The 22,690-nt window shown below is 42.4% G+C and overlaps 1 protein-coding gene across 6 annotated transcripts in view; it reads left to right on the top strand.

Annotated features, from left to right (window-relative positions):
• Positions 1-22,690, top strand: part of prdm6 (PR domain containing 6) — a 91,554-nt gene that overhangs the window by 21,289 nt on the left and 47,575 nt on the right. For all 6 annotated transcript variants that reach the window (XM_061979942.1, XM_061979944.1, XM_061979943.1 and 3 more), the window contains 2 exons: positions 20,255-20,403; positions 20,467-20,625. In XM_061979942.1, coding sequence (XP_061835926.1) covers positions 20,255-20,403; positions 20,467-20,625 — 308 coding nt within the window. The remainder of the gene's footprint in view (positions 1-20,254; positions 20,404-20,466; positions 20,626-22,690) is intronic.

Below are 22,690 nucleotides of genomic sequence, written 5' to 3'. Positions count from 1 at the left end.
ATTAAATTCAAGTTGAAATAACAACAATTGTGATTTATTGTTAATTTGTTATTCATTTATTAAGTTCAATTTAAATTGAAATAACAGTTGTGATTTATTTATTTATTATTCATTTGTTTAATTCAAGTTGAGTTGAAATGTCAGCAGTTGTGATTTATTGTTTATTTATTATTCATTAATTAGGAATTTATTTATTCAATTCCAGTTAAGAAAATAATAAACTACCCTTAATTTCACACTCATTTGAAATATCATGTAAACATGGAATAGTTTTTATTGGTGTCCTATTTAGTAGACTGTAAGGTTTAACACACGCGCACACACACGCACACACACGCACACACACACACACACACACACACACACACACACACACACACACTCATGTAAAAAAAATCCAAATCATTATTTTGGTGAGATTCTTCTGCATTATTTCATGTTAGGAAAAAGTAGATTGAGTTTGCCGCTAAAGCCAAAGTGTGTTTGTGTTCAAAGTGAAGTGTGACGACGTGCGTGATGAAGATGCGTGTGTGTGCGTGTGTCTGCGTGTGTGTGTGTGTGTGTGTGTGTAGTGAGTGATAAAACGGTTCATCAGCAGTAATCTGCGTCGATACGCGCCAACACACCCGATGAGGGATGGAGGGACAAGCAGGAATTAATTGCTGTATATAGTTTTGTGTTTGCCAGGGAAGGGGGGTCACCAAGTGGGGGGGGGGGGGGGGGGGGGGGTCATTGATCTACCAGCTCGCTATTTATCATCCCAACACAACCATGTTGAGGTCGGGAGGAAATAAAGCGCTCACACACACTAATAATAATATTTATTATTAGTGTGTGTGTGAGAAGTGTGTAGAGAGTAAATAAAGCGCTCACACACACCAATAATAATATTTATTATTAGTGTGTGTGTGAGAAGTGTGTAGGGAATAAATAAAGCGCTCACACCCACTAATAATAATAATAAGTATTATTATTAGTGTGTGTGAGAAGTGTGTAGAGAGTAAATAAAGCGCTCACTCACACACACTAATAATAATAATAATAATGATTAATATTAGTGTGTGTGAGAAGTGTGTAGAGAGTAAATAAAGCACTCACACACTCTAATAATAATAATAATAATAATGATTAATATTAGTGTGTGTGAGAAGTGTGTAGAGAGTAAATAAAGCACTCACACACTCTAATAATAATAATAATAATGATTAATATTAGTGTGTGTGAGAAGTGTGTAGAGAGTAAATAAAGCACTCACACACTCTAATAATAATAATAATAATAATAATAATAATAATAATGATTAATATTAGTGTGTGTGAGAAGTGTGTAGAGAGTAAATAAAGCACTCACACACTCTAATAATAATAATAATAATAATAATAATAATAATAAGGATTAATATTAGTGTGTGTAGAGAGTAAATAAAGCACTCACACACTCTAATAATAATAATAATAATAATAATAATAATAATAAGGATTAATATTAGTGTGTGTAGAGAGTAAATAAAGCACTCACACACTCTAATAATAATAATAATAATAATAATGATTATTAGTGGTGTAAGAATGAAGAGGAGTACAAATAACAGTCATGGTTTGACAACACTACAAATAATACATGTCTTTAAAGTATCATCTTTATTTTCTAATAGGCTTTTTGCATCATTATTAGGTTTATCATCGTTGTTGTTATTGCTGACATCTCCCATAATGCACTTTGATTTGTCCCAAACGAGCGTCACTCTGCGCCCGCCGCTCTCATCGCTGCCGCTGTTCAACGTTTACAACCCGCGCTGAATTCTTTTTATACTATCTTAGTACAATTACACTTTTATACTATCTTAGTACAATTACACTTTTATACTATCTTACTTTTATACTATCTTAGTACAATTACACTTTTATACTATCTTACTTTTGTACTATCTTAGTACAATTACACTTTTATACTATCTTACTTTTATACTGTCTTAGTACAATTACACTTTTATACTATCTTACTTTTATACTATCTTAGTACAATTACACTTTTATACTATCTTACCTCTATACTATGCTACTTTTATACTATGTTAGTAAAATTACACTTTTATACTATTTTAGTACAATTACACTTTTATACTATCTTACCTCTATACTATGTTACTTTTATACTATGTTAGTAAAATTACACTTTTATACTATCTTAGTACAATTACACTTTTATACTATCTTACTTTTATACTATGTTAGTAAAATTACACTTTTATACTATCTTACTTTTATACTATCTTAGTACAATTACACTTTTATACTATCTTACCTTTATACTATCTTAGTACAATTACACTTTTATACTATCTTACTTTTATACTATCTTAGTACAATTACACTTTTATACTATCTTACCTCTATACTATGCTACTTTTATACTATGTTAGTAAAATTACACTTTTATACTATCTTACTTTTATACTATCTTAGTACAATTACACTTTTATACTATCTTACCTCTATAATATGTTACTTTTATACTATGTTAGTAAAATTACACTTTTATACTATCTTGCTATTATACTATCTTAGTACAATTACACTTTTATACTATCTTACTTTTATACTATGTTAGTTTTATACTATGCTAGTAAAATTACACTTTTATACTATCTTACTTTTATACTATGTTAGTAAAAGTACACTTTTATACTATCTTACTTTTATACTATGTTAGTAAAAGTAGGCCTTTATACTCAACGAGTAAAAGTAGACTTAATAATTCAACAGTTCTGCACAAAAAAGAGTATTTATTTAATTGTAATATTAGTGTCACACATGCTGTAAAATGTCATTGTTTTGTATTCAAATGTTTACAATGTCCACAATATAATGTAGTAGTTTAGTGCTTTTATAAGATATGAAACACTGTTTAAAATGTCTTTGTTGCACTTGAATGGACAAAGCGCCTGTGACATATTGTTAGATTGTTCACACACACACACACACACACACACACACACACACACACACACACACACACACACACACACACACACACACACCTTCAAAGGATCCTTAATAGTGTGTGTGTGTTACAAGGAGAAAATAGTGTCAAATCCAATCCTAGCGTGAGAGTGTAGTACTATATTACTGTCAAAGTACACATCTTTGAAAGGACCAGCACAATATTTACCTTCTTCTCTCCTCTTCATGATAAATTGCAACTACTCCTCACACACACACACACACACACACACACACACGTGACTAATGAAGTGTGTCATTACAGTAAGATGATGATGTGAAGAAATGTCCAAGTGTGGTTGCTAGGCAACAAGCAGCAAAGTGACGCGTGGGAACTTCCCAAAGTGTCAAAAATGTTTGCGAGCGCTGGCACGTCTAAACCTTAGCACTGAAAATGTACTGCTGGTCAAATCTTGGCACGATAACATAAAAATAAAGACAACTTCGGATTGCTTTCTTTGGCCAGAAAATAGAAGTGAAAATGTGCACGTGACAAATAATCCTCTCGACAAACACTTCAAGCTTGTTGAAAAGTCTGAGTAAAAAAAGCGGTGCAGTTTGGAAAAGACAAGATAGGAGACTTTGTGAATCTGCAAAGCCACGATTGACACGATAATTGGTGAGCAGTCATAAATCCTCTTCCACTCCTCTTTCTTGCTTGGACAGAAGATGGATGCTTATCCAAATGTGTCTGAAAGCAGGAATTAGAAAGTGTTCCGTATCCTGGTCTGTGAAGAAGAAGAAGTTTGCCTGAACCATTATATTGTGTCACTTTTCCTGTCTCTGGGCATTTGAAAAATAGTAAGAGAACTCAAACTTGTTTTTGACGACACTATTCCCCTCGACTGTGGTCATGGTCACATGACCTCATTGAGACATTATCATCATTTGCAATCATGACATTTTCTTCTTTAAAAAGGCTCCACAAATGTGTACATTAAGGGTGGAACGCTACACAAAAATCTGGGTTTGGTACTTACCTCGGTTTAGAGGTCACGGTTCGCTCCATTTTCGCTACAGTAAGAAAACTACAAAATATACATTTTCTGGTTATTTATTATTTATATATTCTCCTCTCTGAGCTGCCACCTTAACGTGGTAGAGGAGTTTGCGTGTCCCAATGATCCTAGGAGCTATGTTGTCCGGGGGCTTCTATGCCCCCTGGAAGGGTCTCCCAAGGCAAACTGGTCCTAGGTGAGGGATCAGACAAAGAGCAGCTCCAAGACCTCTATGAAGAACACGAACAAGGAACCCAGATTTCCCTCGCCCGGACGCGGGTCTCCGGGGCCCCCCTCTGGAGCCAGGCCCGGAGGTGGGGCACGATGGAGAGCGCCTGGTGGCAGGGCCTGTCCCCATGGGGCCCGGCCGGGCACAGCCCGAAGAGGCAACATGGGTCCCCCCTCCAATGGGCTCACCACCCATAGCAGGGGCCATAGAGGTCGGGTGCAGTGTGAGCTGGGCGGCAGCCGAAGGCGGGACACTTGGCGGTCCGATCCTCGGCTACATAAGCTAGCTCTTGGGACATTGAACGTCACCTCGCTGGAGGGGAAGGAGCCTGAGCTAGTGCGTGAGGTCGAGAAGTTCCGGCTAGATATAGTCGGACTCACTTCGACGCACAGCAAGGGCTCTGGAACCAGTTCTCTTGAGAGGGGCTGAACTCTCTTCCACTCTGGCGTTGCCGGCAGTGAGAGGCGACGGGCTGGGGTGGAAATTCTTGTTGTCCCCCGGCTCAAAGCCTGCACTTTGGAGTTCAACCCAGTGGACGAGAGGGTAGCCTCCCTCCACCTTCGGGTGGGGTGACGGGTCCTGACTGTTGTTTGCGCTTACGCGCCAAGCGGCAGCTCTGAGTACCCACACTTTTTGGATTCACTCGAGGGAGTACTGGAGAGTGCTCCCCCGGGTGATTCCCTCGTTCTACTGGGGGACTTCAACGCTCATGTTGGCAGCGACAGTGAAACCTGGAGAGGCGTGATTGGGAAGAATGGCCGCCCGGATCTGAACCCGAGTGGTGTTTTGTTATTGGACTTTTGTGCCCGTCACAGATTGTCAATAACAAACACCATGTTCAAACATAAGGGTGTCCATATGTGCACTTGGCACCAGGACACCCTAGGCCGCAGTTCCATGATCGACTTTGTAGTTGTGTCATCGGATTTGCGGCCTCATGTTTTGGACACTCGGGTGAAGAGAGGGGCGGAGCTTTCAACCGATCACCACCTGGTGGTGAGTTGGCTGCGATGGTGGGGGAGGATGCCGGACAGACCTGGCAGGCCCAAACGCATTGTGAGGGTTTGCTGGGAACGCCTGGCAGAGTCTCCTGTCAGAGAGAGTTTCAATTCCCACCTCCGGAAGAACTTTGAACATGTCACAAGGGAGGTACTGGACATTGAGTCCGAGTGGACCATGTTCCGTACCTCTTGTCGAGGCGGCCGATTGGAGCTGTGGCCGCAAGGTGGTTGGTGCCTGTCGTGGCGGTAATCCTAGAACCCACCAGCGGTAAGGGATGCCGTCAAGCTGAAGAAAGAGTCCTATCGGGCTCTTTTGGCTCATAGGACTCCGGAGGCAGCAGACAGGTACCGACAGGCCAAGCGATGTGCGGCTTCAGCGGTCGCGGAGGCAAAAACTCGGACATGGGAGGAGTTCGGGGAAGCCATGGAAAACGACTTCCGGACGGCTTCGAAGCGATTCTGGACCACCATCCGCCGCCTCAGGAAGGGGAAGCAGTGCAATGTCAACACCGTGTATGGTGAGGATGGTGTTCTGCTGACCTCGACTGCGGATGTTGTGGATCGGTGGACGGAATACTTCGAAAACCTCCTCAATCCTACCAGCACGTCTTCCTATGAGGAAGCAGGGCCTGGGGAATCTGTGGTGGGCTCTCCTATTTCTGTGGCTGAGGTTGCCGAGGTAGTTAAAAATCTCCTCGGGGGCAAGGCCCCGGGGGTGGATGAGATCTGCCCGGAGTTTCTTAGGGCTCTGGATGTTGTGGGGCTGTCTTGGTTGACAAGACTCTGCAACATCGTGTGGACATCGGGGGCGGTACCTCTGGATTGGCAGACCGGGGTGGTGGTTCCTCTCTTTAAGAAGGGGGACCGGAGGGTGTGTTCCAACTATCGTGGGATCACACTCTTCAGCCTTCCCGGTAAAGTCTATTCGGGTGTACTGGAGAGGAGGCTACGTCGGATAGTCGAACCTCGGATTCAGGAGGAACAGTGCGCTTTTCGTCCTGGTCGTGGAACTGTGGACCAGCTCTATACTCTCGGCAGGGTCCTTGAGGGTGCATGGGAGTTTGCCCAACCAGTCTACATGTGCTTTGTGGACTTGGAGAAAGCATTCGACCGTGTACCCCGGGAAGTCCTGTGGGGAGTGCTCAGAGAGTATGGGGTAACGGACTGTCTTATTGTGGCGGTCCGCTCCCTGTATGATCAGTGTCAGAGCTTGGTCCGCATTGCCGGCAGTAAGTCGGACACGTTTCCAGTGAGGTTTGGACTCCGCCAGGGCTGCCCTTTGTCACCGATTCTGTTCATAACCTTTAAGGACAGAATTTCTAGGCGCAGTCAGGGCGTTGAGGGTATCTGGTTTGGTGGATGCAGGATTAGGTCTCTGCTTTTTGCAGATGATGTGGTCCTGATGGCTTCATCTGGCCAAGATCTTCAGCTCTCACTGGATCGGTTCGCAGCCGAGTGTGAAGCGACTGGGATGGGAATCAGCACCTCCAAGTCCGAGTCCATGGTTCTCGCCCGGAAAAGGGTGGAGTGCCATCTCTGGGTTGGGGAGGAGATCTTGCCCCAAGTGGAGGAGTTTAAGTACCTCGGAGTCTTGTTCACGAGTGAGGGAAGAGTAGATCGTGACATCGACAGGCGGATCGGTGCGGCGTCTTCAGTAATGCGGACGCTGTATCGATCCGTTGTGGTGAAGAAGGAGCTGAGCCGGAAGGCAAAGCTCACGATTTACCGGTTGATCTACGTTCCCATCCTCACCTATGGTCATGAGCTTTGGGTCATGACCGAAAGGACAAGATCACGGGTACAAGCGGCTGAAATGAGTTTCCTCCGCCGGGTGGCGGGTCTCTCCCTTAGAGATAGGGTGAGAAGCCTGCTCCTCCACATGGAGAGGAGCCAGATGAGGTGGTTCGGGCATCTGGTCAGGATGCCACCCGAACGCCTCCCTAGGGAGGTGTTTAGGGCACGTCCAACCGGTAGGAGGCCACGGGGAAGACCCAGGACACGTTGGGAAGACTATGTCTCCCGGCTGGCCTGGGAACGCCTTGGGATCCCCCGGGAGGAGCTGGATGAAGTGGCTGGGGAGAGGGAAGTCCGGGCTTACCTGCTTAGGCTGCTTCCCCCGTGACCCGACCTCGGATAAGCGGAAGAAGATGGATGGATGGATGGATGGTTATTTATTTACCAAATGTGTAAACAATGGCTTTATGCTTTTAACATTTAGAAGACTATAATAATTCTGCCCAGAAGTAGAAATATCTGTGTGTGTGTGTGTGTGTGTGTGTGTGTGTGTGTGTGTGTGTGTGTGTGTGTGTGTGTGTGTGAGCCACCACCAGGCAGTCATGAATGCTAACATACATATATACACACAGGTAGTCATGAATGCTAACATACATATACACACACAGGTAGTCATGAATGCTAACATACATATATACACACAGGTAGTCATGAATGCTAACATACATATATACACACAGGTAGTCATGAATGCTAACATACATATACACACACAGGTAGTCATGAATGCTAACATACATATATACACACAGGTAGTCATGAATGCTAACATACATATATACACACAGGTAGTCATGAATGCTAACATACATATATACACACAGGTAGTCATGAATGCTAACATACATATATACACACAGGTAGTCATGAATGCTAACATACATACACACACAGGGTCCATTGCCAGGGTTTATATCAAATAAAACTAAATAAGATAATGCTCAGAATAGGTTTATTAACAAAACCTTTCTACATATAAAGTGCAACGTTTCTACATATAAAGTGCAACATTAAACTGCTTCAAGTTGTTGTTCGGATGAAATAAAATGACCAAACTTGTCTTCTACATATAAAAAGTGCAACATTAAACAGTTTCAAGTCAACTCATGTTTCTTGCCACAAAAATCCATTTATCCACATTGTGTGCAGAAAGAGCAGACCTGCTTGCAGTTACAATGTCTCCAGCTGTGGAAAATACCCTTTCACTGGGCACGGAGTTAGCAGGTATGGCGAGGTAGTGCCTGGCTAAGTTGGCAGTAAGAGGATATATGAAGGTAGTGCCTGGCTAAGTTGGCAGTAAGAGGATATATGAAGGTAGTGCCTGGCTCAGTTGGCAGTAAGAGGATATATGAAGGTAGTGCCTGGCTAAGTTGGCAGTAAGAGGATATATGAAGGTAGTGCCTGGCTAAGTTGGCAGTAAGAGGATATATGAAGGTAGTGCCTGGCTAAGTTGGCAGTAAGAGGATATATGAAGGTAGTGCCTGGCTAAGTTGGCAGTAAGAGGATATATGAAGGTAGTGCCTGGCTAAGTTGGCAGTAAGAGGATATATGAAGGTAGTGCCTGGCTCAGTTGGCAGTAAGAGGATATATGAAGGTAGTGCCTGGCTAAGTTGGCAGTAAGAGGATATATGAAGGTAGTGCCTGGCTAAGTTGGCAGTAAGAGGATATATGAAGGTAGTGCCTGGCTAAGTTGGCAGTAAGAGGATATATGAAGGTAGTGCCTGGCTAAGTTGGCAGTAAGAGAATATATGAAGGTAGTGCCTGGCTAAGTTGGCAGTAAGAGGATATATGAAGGTAGTGCCTGGCTAAGTTGGCAGTAAGAGGATATATGAAGGTAGTGCCTGGCTAAGTTGGCAGTAAGAGGATATATGAAGGTAGTGCCTGGCTAAGTTGGCAGTAAGAGGATATATGAAGGTAGTGCCTGGCTAAGTTGGCAGTAAGAGGATATATGAAGGTAGTGCCTGGCTAAGTTGGCAGTAAGAGGATATATGAAGGTAGTGCCTGGCTAAGTTGGCATTAAGAGGATATATGAAGGTAGTGCCTGGCTAAGTTGGCAGTAAGAGGATATATGAAGGTAGTGCCTGGCTAAGTTGGCATTAAGAGAATATAGTTCTTCCAGCAGAATCTAGTGGAAAGCTTGCGACTGTCTTGCATGAAGCAACGCTTCAAATGGGTTAGCATGTTGGACATGTTGCCATACCGCTGCTGAACAATGTCGGCAAACGGCTTTCACTTTGTCCACCTCTCGTCCTCCATTGTTTTATCGCACCTCAAAGCCGAAGCGTTCCCAAAGGGGAGATCTTGAGGAGGCAGGAGGGTCTTCCAGCTCTGGCTTTTACATGTTGTCATAGCTAGCATGCCATGTGTGTTTTGCCTCGGTGTGCATTCTTTACACAACGTGCGGTACGCTACTTATGTCTGTCCGTGGTGCGGTGCGCTACTTAATATGTCCGTGTGGAAACTCGTTGGGTGCACCTCCGTTCCAAACCGAACCCCCCGTACCGAAAGGGTTCGATACAAATACACGTACCGTTACACCCTTAGTATACATACATTTAACAACTTAGTATTACATATTTATTTTTATCCTGTGGCTGCTTTTTGTACAAGGTACTTTGTTGAGACTTTTAATAATTTTTTAAATGAAAAACTACTAGCATCTTCTTCAGGTGTTATTATAGAATGTGGTCGTGTTTAGAGACTACTTCTGTCCCTCCATGTCCGCATGACGTCACACTTGCTTGGCGCTGCTTCTCCAGTTGGACTTTCTCTCCTTAAACTACGCCACTGTCCTCTTAATATTTGCACTCTTTGTAGATGGCTGTCTGTGGGTATATCTGCATTATACATCAAAATCACAGACATGCTGACAACGCTCCAGACAATGGTGTGCGCTTTGTTTACATCCGGTTTGGGTAGCGTGGGTTTTGGTAATCAAAGTCTTTTTCCTGTGGTGGAGTTTTGGGTACATCAATTGTCAATAGTGCGCACATAAATATATCAATTCATACTGTAACCACCAGCTAATGTTTTATGTTGGTGTGGTTTGGATTTAATGTCAGGTTTTCCCACATTTGCAAACACATCGTGATTGAGGGAGTGTTGTGTAAGCACGGAGACAGAAATGTTTGCACGGGAGGTAAAAGCTGTTGGAATTGTGCCGTTTGTTATCGTAAGATTGGTAATAAAAGTTAAAAATAGCGTAGGACTTTGTGTGATTTGCAATATATTATGTTACTTTGATTTGTTGTCAAGTACAAAAAAACAACTTCTTTTCAAGGTAATGAAAATGTGCGCCACATTCAATGACTCTTCTTCTTCTGTTGTTCCTGAAAGGAGACAGCAGGCATAAACACAATTGCTATTGCGACATCTAGTGGATTGATTTAGAACAGCAGTTTCTTAGTCTGCTGGGACGGAGCGTACGTTTGACAGCTCTGCCTTAGCCAGAACACTTCCTGTGGGACTCTGATAATCATCACAAGGAATGATTTGACTTGTTGACAGAAAAAAGAAGGCTCACTGTCAGGTTCAAGCACTGATGACTTCTATTAATCAGACAAGAAGCAAGGAATCAATCAGAGACAGAGTTCAATTTAGCTCATGAGGAGAACGCATGGCGCTGAACACTTAGTCACAGTCTCGCCCTACGCTCTAAGGTTCAGCTCTTGCGTCCCTCCATTTATTCAGGAGTTCCACAGTCAACAACACTAAGGCCGCCTCTAAAAGGAGTGGTCACATATATTTTGCAAAGCAGGTCCAGGACGCACAATACGTGACGGAATGTACTGGGGGCCTTGTGATTTCGCCTTGTCCCCGCTTTGTCTGCGTGTTGGCATCTTCGTTGAGGTCCTTGTAGTCTCTGCTTCGTCTGCGTGCTGTCATCTTATCTTCGTTGAGGTCGTTGAAGTCCTTGGCTGTTAGCGGGCTAAAACAAAGATAACATCTACGACTGAGGCCACCCCTCAGACAAGAAGTGAAGTGAAGTGAATTACATTTATATAGTGCTTTTTCTCAAGTGACTCAAAGCGCTTTACATTGTGATACCCAATATCTAAGTTACATTTAAACCAGTGTGGGTGGCACTGGGAGCAGGTGGGTAAAGTGTCTTGCCCAAGGACACAACGGCAGTGACTAGGATGGCGGAAGCGGGGACCGAACCCGCAACCCTCAAGTTGCTGGCACGGCCGCTCTACCAACCGAGCTATGCCGCCCCAAGAAGAAGTCTTTGTCCTTGCACAGATTACAAAAGTCTAACTTGAGCACAATAGCTAATAACTAAAGCAACAGACTTTAAGCATACTAAAGTTAGTGTGATAATATATACATCATTATTCTAACATTTCCCTCCTGTTTATCACATAACTTCCCCAGAATCTTCTTATCCCTAATAACTTCTTGCGATTTTTAGTTAATAGTTCATTTCCCTAGGGCCAAGTTATGTTTACACTTAAGAGTTCAACATCATTTTCTCCACCAGGGTCTGGAAACAGATCAGGAACACCGTCCAGGTAGGTATCCTTGTCATCAAATTCATCTTTCTAGGCGTCCGCCAGAAGGTGCATCTGAACAGGTCTATCATCTGCTGGGCTAATCGCTGTGGTAATCAGACGGTTAAGCAGAGAACGCAGACAGGGAATACAACAACATCCACACAACGTCAGTATTGCTGCAAACACAGCCAGAGATACTAGAATTGATGATACCAAGGACTTGTATTTGCCGAACACATCCAACCATCCATCCCACATAGATGAATGCTCTTTCATTTTACCATTGAGGGTGCACAGGCCTTCCAGTGCTCTGGTCAGGCTATCTTCTGCATCAGTGTAGTTTGGTATAAACGTGCAACACTGTTCACCCAATATTGCCCACACGCCTCCTTTTTCCGCTAACAACATGTTTAGCGTCATACGGTTTTGAAAGGCCATAAGGGAGGTGGCGGTGAGTTGATCAGCGACGGATTCAAATCCGGCCTGTGTCCAATTTCCTAGTCTCTGTACGTTGTAGTGGACATAGCTTATTCTATCAACCTTCTTGTTAATCGTACACCACCAGCAGACGGATGATTCGAATTCAGCTGCAATTTAATTTACCAATTTGTACTCGTCAGGTACACCTCTGGGGACACCTGTTGGATCTCCAACACTCTGCCAGTTTACATCACGTCTGGTTCTTTTCCAATGTTCGGGTATCAAACTGTTCAGGCGTGTTAACAATTTTCGTACAAATATTGATACATTTACTATGTGTAAGCAGTTGTCTGATGATAAGTTTCCTAAGAGGGGGGGGGGGGGGTCACCCACATATGCAGTCCTCTCCAAGGTTTCTCATAGTCATTCACATCGACGTCCCACTGGGGTGAGTTTTTCCTTGCCCTTATGTGGGCTCTGTACCGAGGATGTCGTTGTGGCTTGTGCAGCCCTTTGAGACACTTGTGATTTAGGGCTATATAAATAAACATTGATTGATTGATTGATGATAACTGTTGTCCAGGTGTAATTAGCTTTTGTCACATGTTTATCAAATATTGGTTTCTGCTTTGTTTCCTTGGTTACAGGCTAGATTTTGTCCCATGTAGTGCAATTCCATTCAGGAGTTGTTTTGCTGATTACTTCAATTCAACTTTTTTGCCATGAGTAACCAATTAACAGCCAAAGGAGGAACCAATTATTGTTGTTACTCTGAACATTTATCCACATCATCAAATGGTAGGTTTACAACTGTGACTCCAGCGTGTTTAGTACAGGTGTTCACTCTGTGTTGCGCATGCTTTGATTTATGCTAACAATCACCGGGAAATATGGGTCTAGTCCACTTGACCATGCCCATAATTGGAAACCCCATCTGGACGTGTTGAACAGTGTGGCATTGGGTGGTCTATTTTGTCCCTCAGGGAGTGATATGGTTAACACTAGATTTGAGTTATTTGACTTTTAAAGAATTTAGCTTCTTCACTATCTCCCGGGGCCAGTAATTCATTCATTCATTATCAAAAGACAATAAAACTTTAGCAACTAAACACATATTTACACACCTATGCTTGAGAAGAAACAGGATGAAGAAAATCTTATATTTCCTGCCCCCTTCAACATAATAAGTAGTCTTACTTAATGGATAGCCCACATTCACAAGCATACAAACTAAACAAATACATCCAAATATAACAAAACATAATATACACCTCACGGAATGATACAAAACAAATACAAAACCAGACACAAAATAAGTACAATAATATATATAATATATGTAGTGACCAGAGTGTCCCATTTCCCCCTTATTGGATGTCCTGTGAGGTACCAGCAGTAATTTGGCCAGTCTGTTCCCGTGGTGGGAATCATTTTAAGTTTCTTACAGGAAGTAGTGTCGATCATAATATTTTATTAGAGCGTATCAAAACACGTATTGGTATGTCAGACTTAGCTTTGTCGTGGTTTAACTCTTATCTTACTGACAGGATGCAATGCGTCTCCCATAATAATGTGACCTCGGACTATGTTAAGGTAACGTGCGGAGTTCCTCAGGGTTCGGTTCTTGGCCCTGCACTCTTTAGTATTTACATGCTGCCGCTAGGCGACATCATACGCAAATACGGTGTTAGCTTTCATTGTTATGCTGATGACACCCAACTCTACATGCCCCTAAAGCTGACCAACACGCCGGATTGTAGTCAGCTGGAGGCGTGTCTTAATGAAATTAAACAATGGATGTCTGCTAACTTCTTGCAACTCAACGCCAAGAAAACGGAAATGCTGATTATCGGTCCTGCTAAACACCGACATTTATTTAATAATACCACCTTAACATTTGACAACCAAACAATTACACAAGGCCAATCAGTAAAGAATCTGGGTATTATCTTCCACCCAACTCTCTCCTTTGAGTCACACATTAAGAGTGTTACTAAAACAACTCTCTCCTTTGAGTCACACATTAAGAGTGTTACTAAAACGGCCTTCTTTCATCTCCGTAATATCGCTAAAATTCGTTCTATTTTATCCACTAGCGACGCTGAGATCATTATTCATGCGTTCGTTACGTCTCGTCTCGACTACTGTAACGTATTATTTTGGGGTCTCCCTATGTCTAGCATTAAAAAATTACAGTTGGTACAAAATGCGGCTGCTAGACTTTTGACAAGAACAAGAAAGTTTGATCATATTACGCCTATACTGTATATACCTTTATATACATATATACATATATATATATACCTATACTGGCTCACCTGCACTGGCTTCCTGTGCACTTAAGATGTGACTTTAAGGTTTTACTACTTACGTATAAAATACTACACGGTCTAGCTCCGTCCTATCTTGTCGATTGCATTGTACCATATGTCCCGGCAAGAAATCTGCGTTCAAAGAACTCCGGCTTATTAGTGATTCCCAGAGCCCAAAAAAAGTCTGCGGGCTATAGAGCGTTTTCTATTGGGGCTCCAGTACTATGGAATGCCCTCCCGGTAACAATTAGAGATGCTACCTCAGTAGAAGCATTTAAGTCCCATCTTAAAACTCATTTGTATACTCTAGCCTTTAAATAGCCCCCCTGTTAGACCAGTTGATCTGCCGTTTCTTTTCTTTTCTCCTCTGCTCCCCTTTTCCTTGAGGGGGGGGGGGGGCACAGGTCCGGTGGCCATGGATGAAGTGCTGGCTGTCCAGAGTCGGGACCCGGGGTGGACCGCTCGCCTGTGCATCGGCTGGGAACATCTCTGCGCTGCTGACCCGTCTCCGCTCGGGATGGTGTCCTGCTGGCCCCACTATGGACTGGACTCTTACTATTATGTTGGATCCACTATGGACTGGACTCTCACAATATTATGTCAGACCCACTCGACATCCATTGCTTTCGGTCTCCCCTAGAGGGGGGGGGTTACCCACATATGCGGTCCTCTCCAAGGTTTCTCATAGTCATTCACATCGACGTCCCACTGGGGTGAGTTTTTCCTTGCCCTTATGTGGGCTATACCGAGGATGTCGTTGTGGCTTGTGCAGCCCTTTGAGACACTTGTGATTTAGGGCTATATAAATAAAGATTGATTGATTGATTGATTGATTGTTGGAGCTACCGACAACATCAGTGATTCATTGTAGGCCCACGAGACTTTCCATGGGACACAGGTTGTTATATTTGACCTGGGTTTTAGGATCAGATCTATCCAACAGACGACATAGTCCGTTGTTCTTGCCTTAGCATTTCCTGTTTGTCGTTTAATGCGGCTGTACTTGTAATGTTCATGTACATTTTTACTAAATCTATACATTGTGTCCATGGACGTTTTGTTTCTTCCATACATTTCTTTAGTCTGTTTTTAATTGTTACATTTTTCCTTTCCACTAGTCCTGCGCTTTGTGGATAAGCACAATGGTTTTTGAGATCAATTTGGAATAATTATCTTATATTCTTGATTAATTGATTTACAAAATGAGGTCCATTGTCACTGCATAGATTTAGTTATACCCTATCTTGGTACTATATCTTTGCATAATGCTTTTACTACTGTTAGCGCATCTGCTTTTCCTTGAGGAAATATTTCTACCCACTTTGAAAATGCATCTACTATGAGCAGACAATACTGTTTTTCTTCACTTCTATTTTGTTCAATAAAATCCATGCATAGATGTTGGAGCGGGTGTTGTGGTTTGGGGAATTGGCCTCGTTGTGGGCACATATTCCCTTGTGGATTGTGCTTCACACTGGTCATGCATGACCTGTAAACATTTTTGAATAAGAATAAAAGCTGTAGGTAGTATAGTACTTCTTTATAAGGTTCATCATCCCTCCTGTTGAGACTTGAATACAACCATGGCTCAAAACTGCTGCCCACTTATACAGATGTTTAGGTAAGATTGGTTTATTGTCTGGACATACATAGATGTCTTATATAGATTGTTTGGTAAGAATGGTTTATTGTCTGGACATACATAGATGTCTTCTTTGTTCAACGTGGCTCCGTTTAAAAAAAAACATTTTTTCCCCCCATTTATCGTTTTCTTTTGGAGTACTTTGTTGTTGCATGTCTTTTAGTATATCATTATTCATGTCACTAGTTTGTAGTTTAAAAACTTGTATTTCTTCTTCTGCTGTTTGTTTTGCTGTTTTGTCCGCAAACGTGATATTACGTCAGTTCCGTTGGTGCACATTGCTATTTTAGCTGCTAACTGTACCGCTTTTAATAATTCTTTTCATAGTTCTCCATGTGTTACAGGTTTCCTGTTGACGTTATCATTCCTCTATTTTGCCAGTGTTGTGTACTGTTGAGTATGCATATTGACTATCTGTGTGTATTGTAACATGTTGATCTTTCATCAATTGACATGTTTTAGTGCTACTAGTTGTGCAGCTTGCATTGAGTCATTTGATGCTCATTTGATAGCTTTCAAAACTTTCGTTGCTGTAACAACCGCACATTCTATTCTATTTTTATTTCACAGAATGTTGCTTTAGCTTCTAAATTCCACTCTACAAGTGATGACATTTTTAAATATTTTTCATAAATGTACTTAATGGAGCTACCATTTCAGCGTAATTTGGTATCCAACTTCTTTCTTTCTTCCTAGAAATGACATAATTGGCTTCTTTGTTTGTAGTTTTGGTGCTTGTAGTACTGCTGTTTTTCTGCTTCCTACAATAGTGGGTCCATCTTATTTTAGAGAATGTCCTAGATATTTTACTTCTGTTTTGCATAATTGGACTTTTGTTTTGCTTACTTTGTGTCCTCACAATGTGGATGATTTAATAACGCTAATGTATCTTTTCTACAGGTTTCCTTATCCAGTGATGCTAATATGTCATCTAGTATATCAAGACTTTTGTCTTCCTCCTGGAGGGTGGAATTTGGACATGCTTGCATGCATTGCTTGTGAAAAGATTGTCAGACTTACCGCATACCCTTGAGGTAGTCTTGTATAGGTGTATCTTTTCCCTTTATAAGTAAATGCAAACCAGAATTGACTTTCTTTATGTATTGGTACCGAGAAGAATGCATTGCTGATATCAATCACTGTGAAATGTGTCCAATCCTGCATATAATGCTTAAAATGACAGCATTAATTGTTCTAATAAACACTAAATCAATATTCCTAATTCAAATGTTATACGTATTATTTCATGTAATTTTAAGTAACATTTTAAACCCACTAAAAACTGTCTAAGTGTATGAACTATAATTTTACAACTCAGAAGAGACATTCTTCCAATTCTTTTAATGTTTTATTTGTAATTATTATTCAACAATATTCAAAGCAAACAGTTGTAATGGTTATAGTTACTCACATTATATTATCAGAAGTCTATAGCTAACTGAAAGCTGTTGAGATTGTCATGCCTCTTTATTTATTTCATGTTATGCCATTATCTTATCTTAGCTCAGCACCCAGATGTATAGTGTACTGCAAATGTCTAAAACATATTCTAACCTAAGAATGTTAGACTACACTTTAAAGTTAAACGACTTAAAACTTACACTTAATACATTCATTTTCAAACTTCCACTCCCGATGCGACACACACACACACACACACACACACACACACACACACACACACACACACACACACACACACACACACACACACACACACACACACACACACACACACACACACTCACACACACAATGTTGTGTGTGTATCTTATTTGATATCACTTTATCATGCTATACATATCGACTCTTATTATAGTTATTAATCTAGGTTTTTATTTTGCCATTATTTTAATTCTATATATACTGTACATCTCTCATCGGGTCCCTTATAAAAGCGCTATTTATATATATAAATATCTTGAGTCTACATTTTCTTCATATCTTATTTCAATACCTCCACATTATCTGGCGTACGCATTAGTTTATTCCATTTTGCATGGAATTATTCTTATTTATTTCTTCATCTATTTTTAAACATTTCTCTCACTCCTCACCTGCCAGTGTCCAATATTTTATATTTCATTTAGTTTTATTCTCTACATGTAATTCTACATGCTCTGGTGTCGCACAGAAATGTGATTTCTCTGTCATTTATTTCAATTATTATTTCTGGTTTATTTGCTGTTTTTTCACTGAAGTTCTCATACGTCTTATGTTCACTCTGATCATTTTCTTTGTCTTTTGGTGTGGTCTTTGGAGATTTGGATGTCTTCTGTAACCTTGATAGTTGTTTTTTCTTTTTTTCAGGACGAAATGTCCTTCTTTCCCACAACACCAACATGCAGGTCTGCGTTTTTTGGGTCCCTTTTTGATCTTACTGTTGGTTGTTCCGATACTCTTTAATTGTATGGCGGTGGATTTTTTAATTTGTTTAACGCTGATCTATTTTTTGTTATTGTTGGAGCGCTGGGTGTGGCGGCTTCTGTCCGTACTTCTTCCTCACTATCTTCCCTTACAATTTGCCTATGTCTTCTCCTAACTGGGCCTGTCTCATAAGCTTTTCATCTCTCTTAGCCCTTTCTTTTTCCTCTTCTTTTCCTTTTCTTTCCCTTACTTCTTGTTCTTCCTTTCTTTGAGCCATCCTCATGCAGCACTCCAAGTGTTCCCACCCCATTCTGGCCAGTTTCTTTTTGTTATTTCCGCATTTTTGTATTATTGATTCCCGCAGCTTTACTATATATCACCTACTTTGAGGCGTCCCGTAAATTCATGTTTTGAGATCGAGAAATTTCAGTAAGTCTGGATTGGTTTTTTCTACTGCTTTCCAGTCTTTACATTTTAACTCGTCTTTTGGACTAACCTTTGGTTTATTTGTCCCTTTTCCCATTTTGAGAATTTGGTGTAATCCGTCGTCCCCTACAGAGCCCAACTTATTAGGATTACTTTTCTTTGTTGTAAGATAGTGGTTTAATTTATCATTGTGGTACACGTCGCTTCTGTTGGAGGTTTTTTTTGCCTAAAGCGTCCACAATAACCCACTATTACTTCTCACAACTTAAGTATGGAGTGATAGCCTAATGGTGATTACTCCCACACACTCTCACGTTCATACATTTCACACTTGTTTTACAGCTGTGTCAGTTTTCTTGCGACTTCGCGGTCCTTCTGTGGCCTCTTCTGTTTTAGAATTGTTGGTTTTTACGTGGACTCGGATGTCCTTAATTTGGCTTATTTTCAATGTTGAATCTTACAAAATTTTCAGTTTGAAATTTCGGTTTTTACGTGGACTCTGCAGTCCTTAATTTGGCTTATTTTTAATGTTGAATTTGACTGAACTTTCAGTTTTTTGTTATTCCGCTGTCCTTCTGATTCTTAGGCCTTTTTACCTGTCAGAGCCTCGGATTTACAGGGTTTGTTTTTGCGCCGTAACCCTTAGTCACAAGCTTTTTCTATGCGTTGTAACCCTTAGTTACACGCTTTTTTTCCCTTCCATGCGTCGTAACCCTCAGTAACACGCTTTTTTTCTTCTCTGCGTCGTAACCCTTAGTCACACGCTATTTTTCCTTTGTAATTCAAAACGTACTCACTGAAATCTGCGTTCGTTCCTCTTGTCCTCGGTTTCCCGTCAGTCCTCAGATCCCAGCCCGGGGTGAAGAAAATCAGCTCCTCAATGGGAGATGTGGGTGCCATGGTCTTCTGATTTTACTCACCCGGCTGGAATCGTCAGACGTGTTGGAATTCGGCTCGAAGGACCAAGAAGATGTCAGGTTCAAGCACTGATGACATCTATTAATCAGACAAGAAGCAAGGAATCAATCAGAGACAGAGTTCAATTTAGCTCATGAGGAGAACACATGGAGCTGAACGCTTAGTCACAGTCTCGCCCTACGCTCTAAGGTTCAGCTCTTGCGTCCCTCTATTCAAGAGTTCCACAGTCAACAACACTAAGGCTGCCTCTAAAAGGAGTGGTCACATATATTATGCAAAGCAGGTCCAGGGCGCACAATACGTGACGGAATGTGCTGGGGCCCTTGTGATTTCGCCTTGTCCCCGCTTCGTCTGCGTGTTGTCATCTTATCTTCGTTGAGGTCCTTGAAGTCTCTGCTTCGTCTGCGTGCTGTCATCTTATCTTCGTTGAGGTCGTTGAAGTCCTTGGCTGTTAGCGCGCTAAAACAAAGATAACATCTACGGCTGAGGCCACCCCTCAGACAAGAAGTCTTTGTCCTTGCACAGATTAGAAAAGTCTAACTTGAGCACAATAGCTAATAACTAAAGCAACATACTTTAAGTATACTAAAGTTAGTGTAATAATATATACATCATTATTCTAACACTGACCTTTGCAAGTCTTCCTGCGCAGGTTGTGACATGTGCGCCGACAACCGCAATGGCGAGTGTCCCATGCACGGACCGCTGCATTCACTGAGGAGGCTGGTCGGCACCAGCAGCACCGCCGCACCCGTCGCCCTGCCCGACGTCCCTGATTGGCTGCGAGACCTCCCTCGGGAGGTGAGCGCCCCCCCCCCCTGTGGTCAACTTGCCTTTGATCTAAAAGGTGTGTTTGGTTTGCAGGTGTGCCTGTGCACCAGCACCGTCCCCGGCCTGGGGTACGGCATCTGTGCCGCCCAAAGGGTTCCCCAGGGAACTTGGATCGGACCCTTCCAGGGCGTCCCTCTGATGCTGGACAAAGTCCGCTTGGGCGCCTCCAGGAACACACGACACCTGTGGGAGGTGAGTGAGGGTCCTAGCTAAAGGTTACTCAGTCCTGGATTGAGTAAAAATGTGTCTACTCAGTTCCCAAACCTTTACTGAGTGTTGTTAAAAGGAAAGGCCATGTAACACAGTGGTGAACATGCAATGTGTTGCTGCCATTACATTCTAACTTCATGCAAAAAGAAGAAAGTTTGTCAGTGTGAACATGAAATATCTTGTCTTTGCAGTCTATTCAATTGAATAGAAGTTGAAAAGGATTTGTAGTATTCTCTTTTTATTAAACATTTACACAACTTCGCTGCTTTTGTAGTTGTAGATGTATTAATAAGAAGGACAATCAGCATAAAAGTCAGTTCCATGTTATGAGCATGTAAACACAAAAGCATTGCCTCATTGACAAGTTGTTACCTTTGTGTTCCTGTTCACGATATACATCATCCTAAATACTCAAAGTATTCATGTTTTCATGTGAGAATGAATACCACACCTTGAATATCTGCTCTTCTGTAGCACTTTATGGCAACTTTGAAGAAACTTCATCCTTTGAGTGCACTTGCTGAAGTGCACTGATACAAGTCAATGTCATCAAGCGGTGACATGATTGGCTAAGAGCAGTCTGCCAGCCAATCAGGAAGCTTGTCTCATGTTGTCCATAATGAGGAGCAGCAGGACGTGACCTTTGAACTCTGCCGCTGGAGTTTCTTACTAGTGTGCCCAGGAATGTCCAGACTTTTCTTTAGCCTGCTTCCCCATAAGTTGGACTGGCAGGGAGCAGAAGAAGACCAGGTTCTGGTGGACCCAGACCGGAGAAGTTCCAGGGAAAACACATGAAGCTGTCACGAGTCCTGTGAGTCTGTCGTGCTAAGAAAGCAAAGCAGCTTGAGGCGAAATATTTAGTTAGCGTGAGGCCCGCCAGGATTCCCAGAACTCTACTGGGCCTGTCGGAATCTCCCACTCTGGATCATAAAGCAGATTTTATTTCTTCTTCATGTTCCACACATCAGACTTTATTCAACAACCGCCATGACATCATCACTTCACTTCCACTCTTATTGTGAAACTACTGATGGAGGTGGCGCTGTTGCACACCTCAAGACCACCACCATCACTGTTGTCATGGTGACGTCTGCTCCCCTCCCCCGCACACACTTCACGCTCCAGTTGTTGTGTGAGAAAGCAGCTCGCTTCTCCAAATATTATGGGATGTCTGAGGCATTATCAGCCTGCTGATTGATGAGGCGGCTCGCTGAGAACATGGCGTCAGACTGTTGCTTCTACATGTGGAGGTCCAGACTGTTGCTTGTACATGTGGAGGTCCAGACTGTTGCTTCTACATGTGGAGGTCCAGACTGTTGCTTGTACATGTGGGGGTCCAGACTGTTGCTTCTACATGTGGAGGTCCAGACTGTTGCTTCTACATGTGGAGGTCCAGACTGTTGCTTCTACATGTGGAGGTCCAGACTGTTGCTTGTACATGTGGAGGTCCAGACTGTTGCTTGTACATGTGGAGGTCCAGACTGTTGCTTCTACATGTGGAGGTCCAGACTGTTGCTTCTACATGTGGAGGTCCAGACTGTTGCTTCTACATGTGGAGGTCCAGACTGTTGCTTGTACATGTGGAGGTCCAGACTGTTGCTTCTACATGTGGAGGTCCAGACTGTTGCTTGTACATGTGGAGGTCCAGACTGTTGCTTCTACATGTGGAGGTCCAGACTGTTGCTTCTACATGTGGAGGTCCAGACTGTTGCTTGTACATGTGGAGGTCCAGACTGTTGCTTCTACATGTGGAGGTCCAGACTGTTGCTTGTACATGTGGAGGTCCAGACTGTTGCTTCTACATGTGGAGGTCCAGACTGTTGCTTCTACATGTGGAGGTCCAGACTGTTGCTTCTACATGTGGAGGTCCAGACTGTTGCTTCTACATGTGGAGGTCCAGACTGTTGCTTGTACATGTGGAGGTCCAGACTGTTGCTTCTACATGTGGAGGTCCAGACTGTTGCTTCTACATGTGGAGGTCCAGACTGTTGCTTGTACATGTGGAGGTCCAGACTGTTGCTTCTACATGTGGAGGTCCAGACTGTTG

The sequence above is a fragment of the Nerophis lumbriciformis genome, linkage group LG20, assembly GCF_033978685.3.
Source record: "Nerophis lumbriciformis linkage group LG20, RoL_Nlum_v2.1, whole genome shotgun sequence".
NCBI lineage: Eukaryota > Metazoa > Chordata > Actinopteri > Syngnathiformes > Syngnathidae > Nerophis > Nerophis lumbriciformis.
Note: the sequence above shows the minus strand (reverse complement) of the source record. Positions and strands in the feature narration are given on the sequence as shown.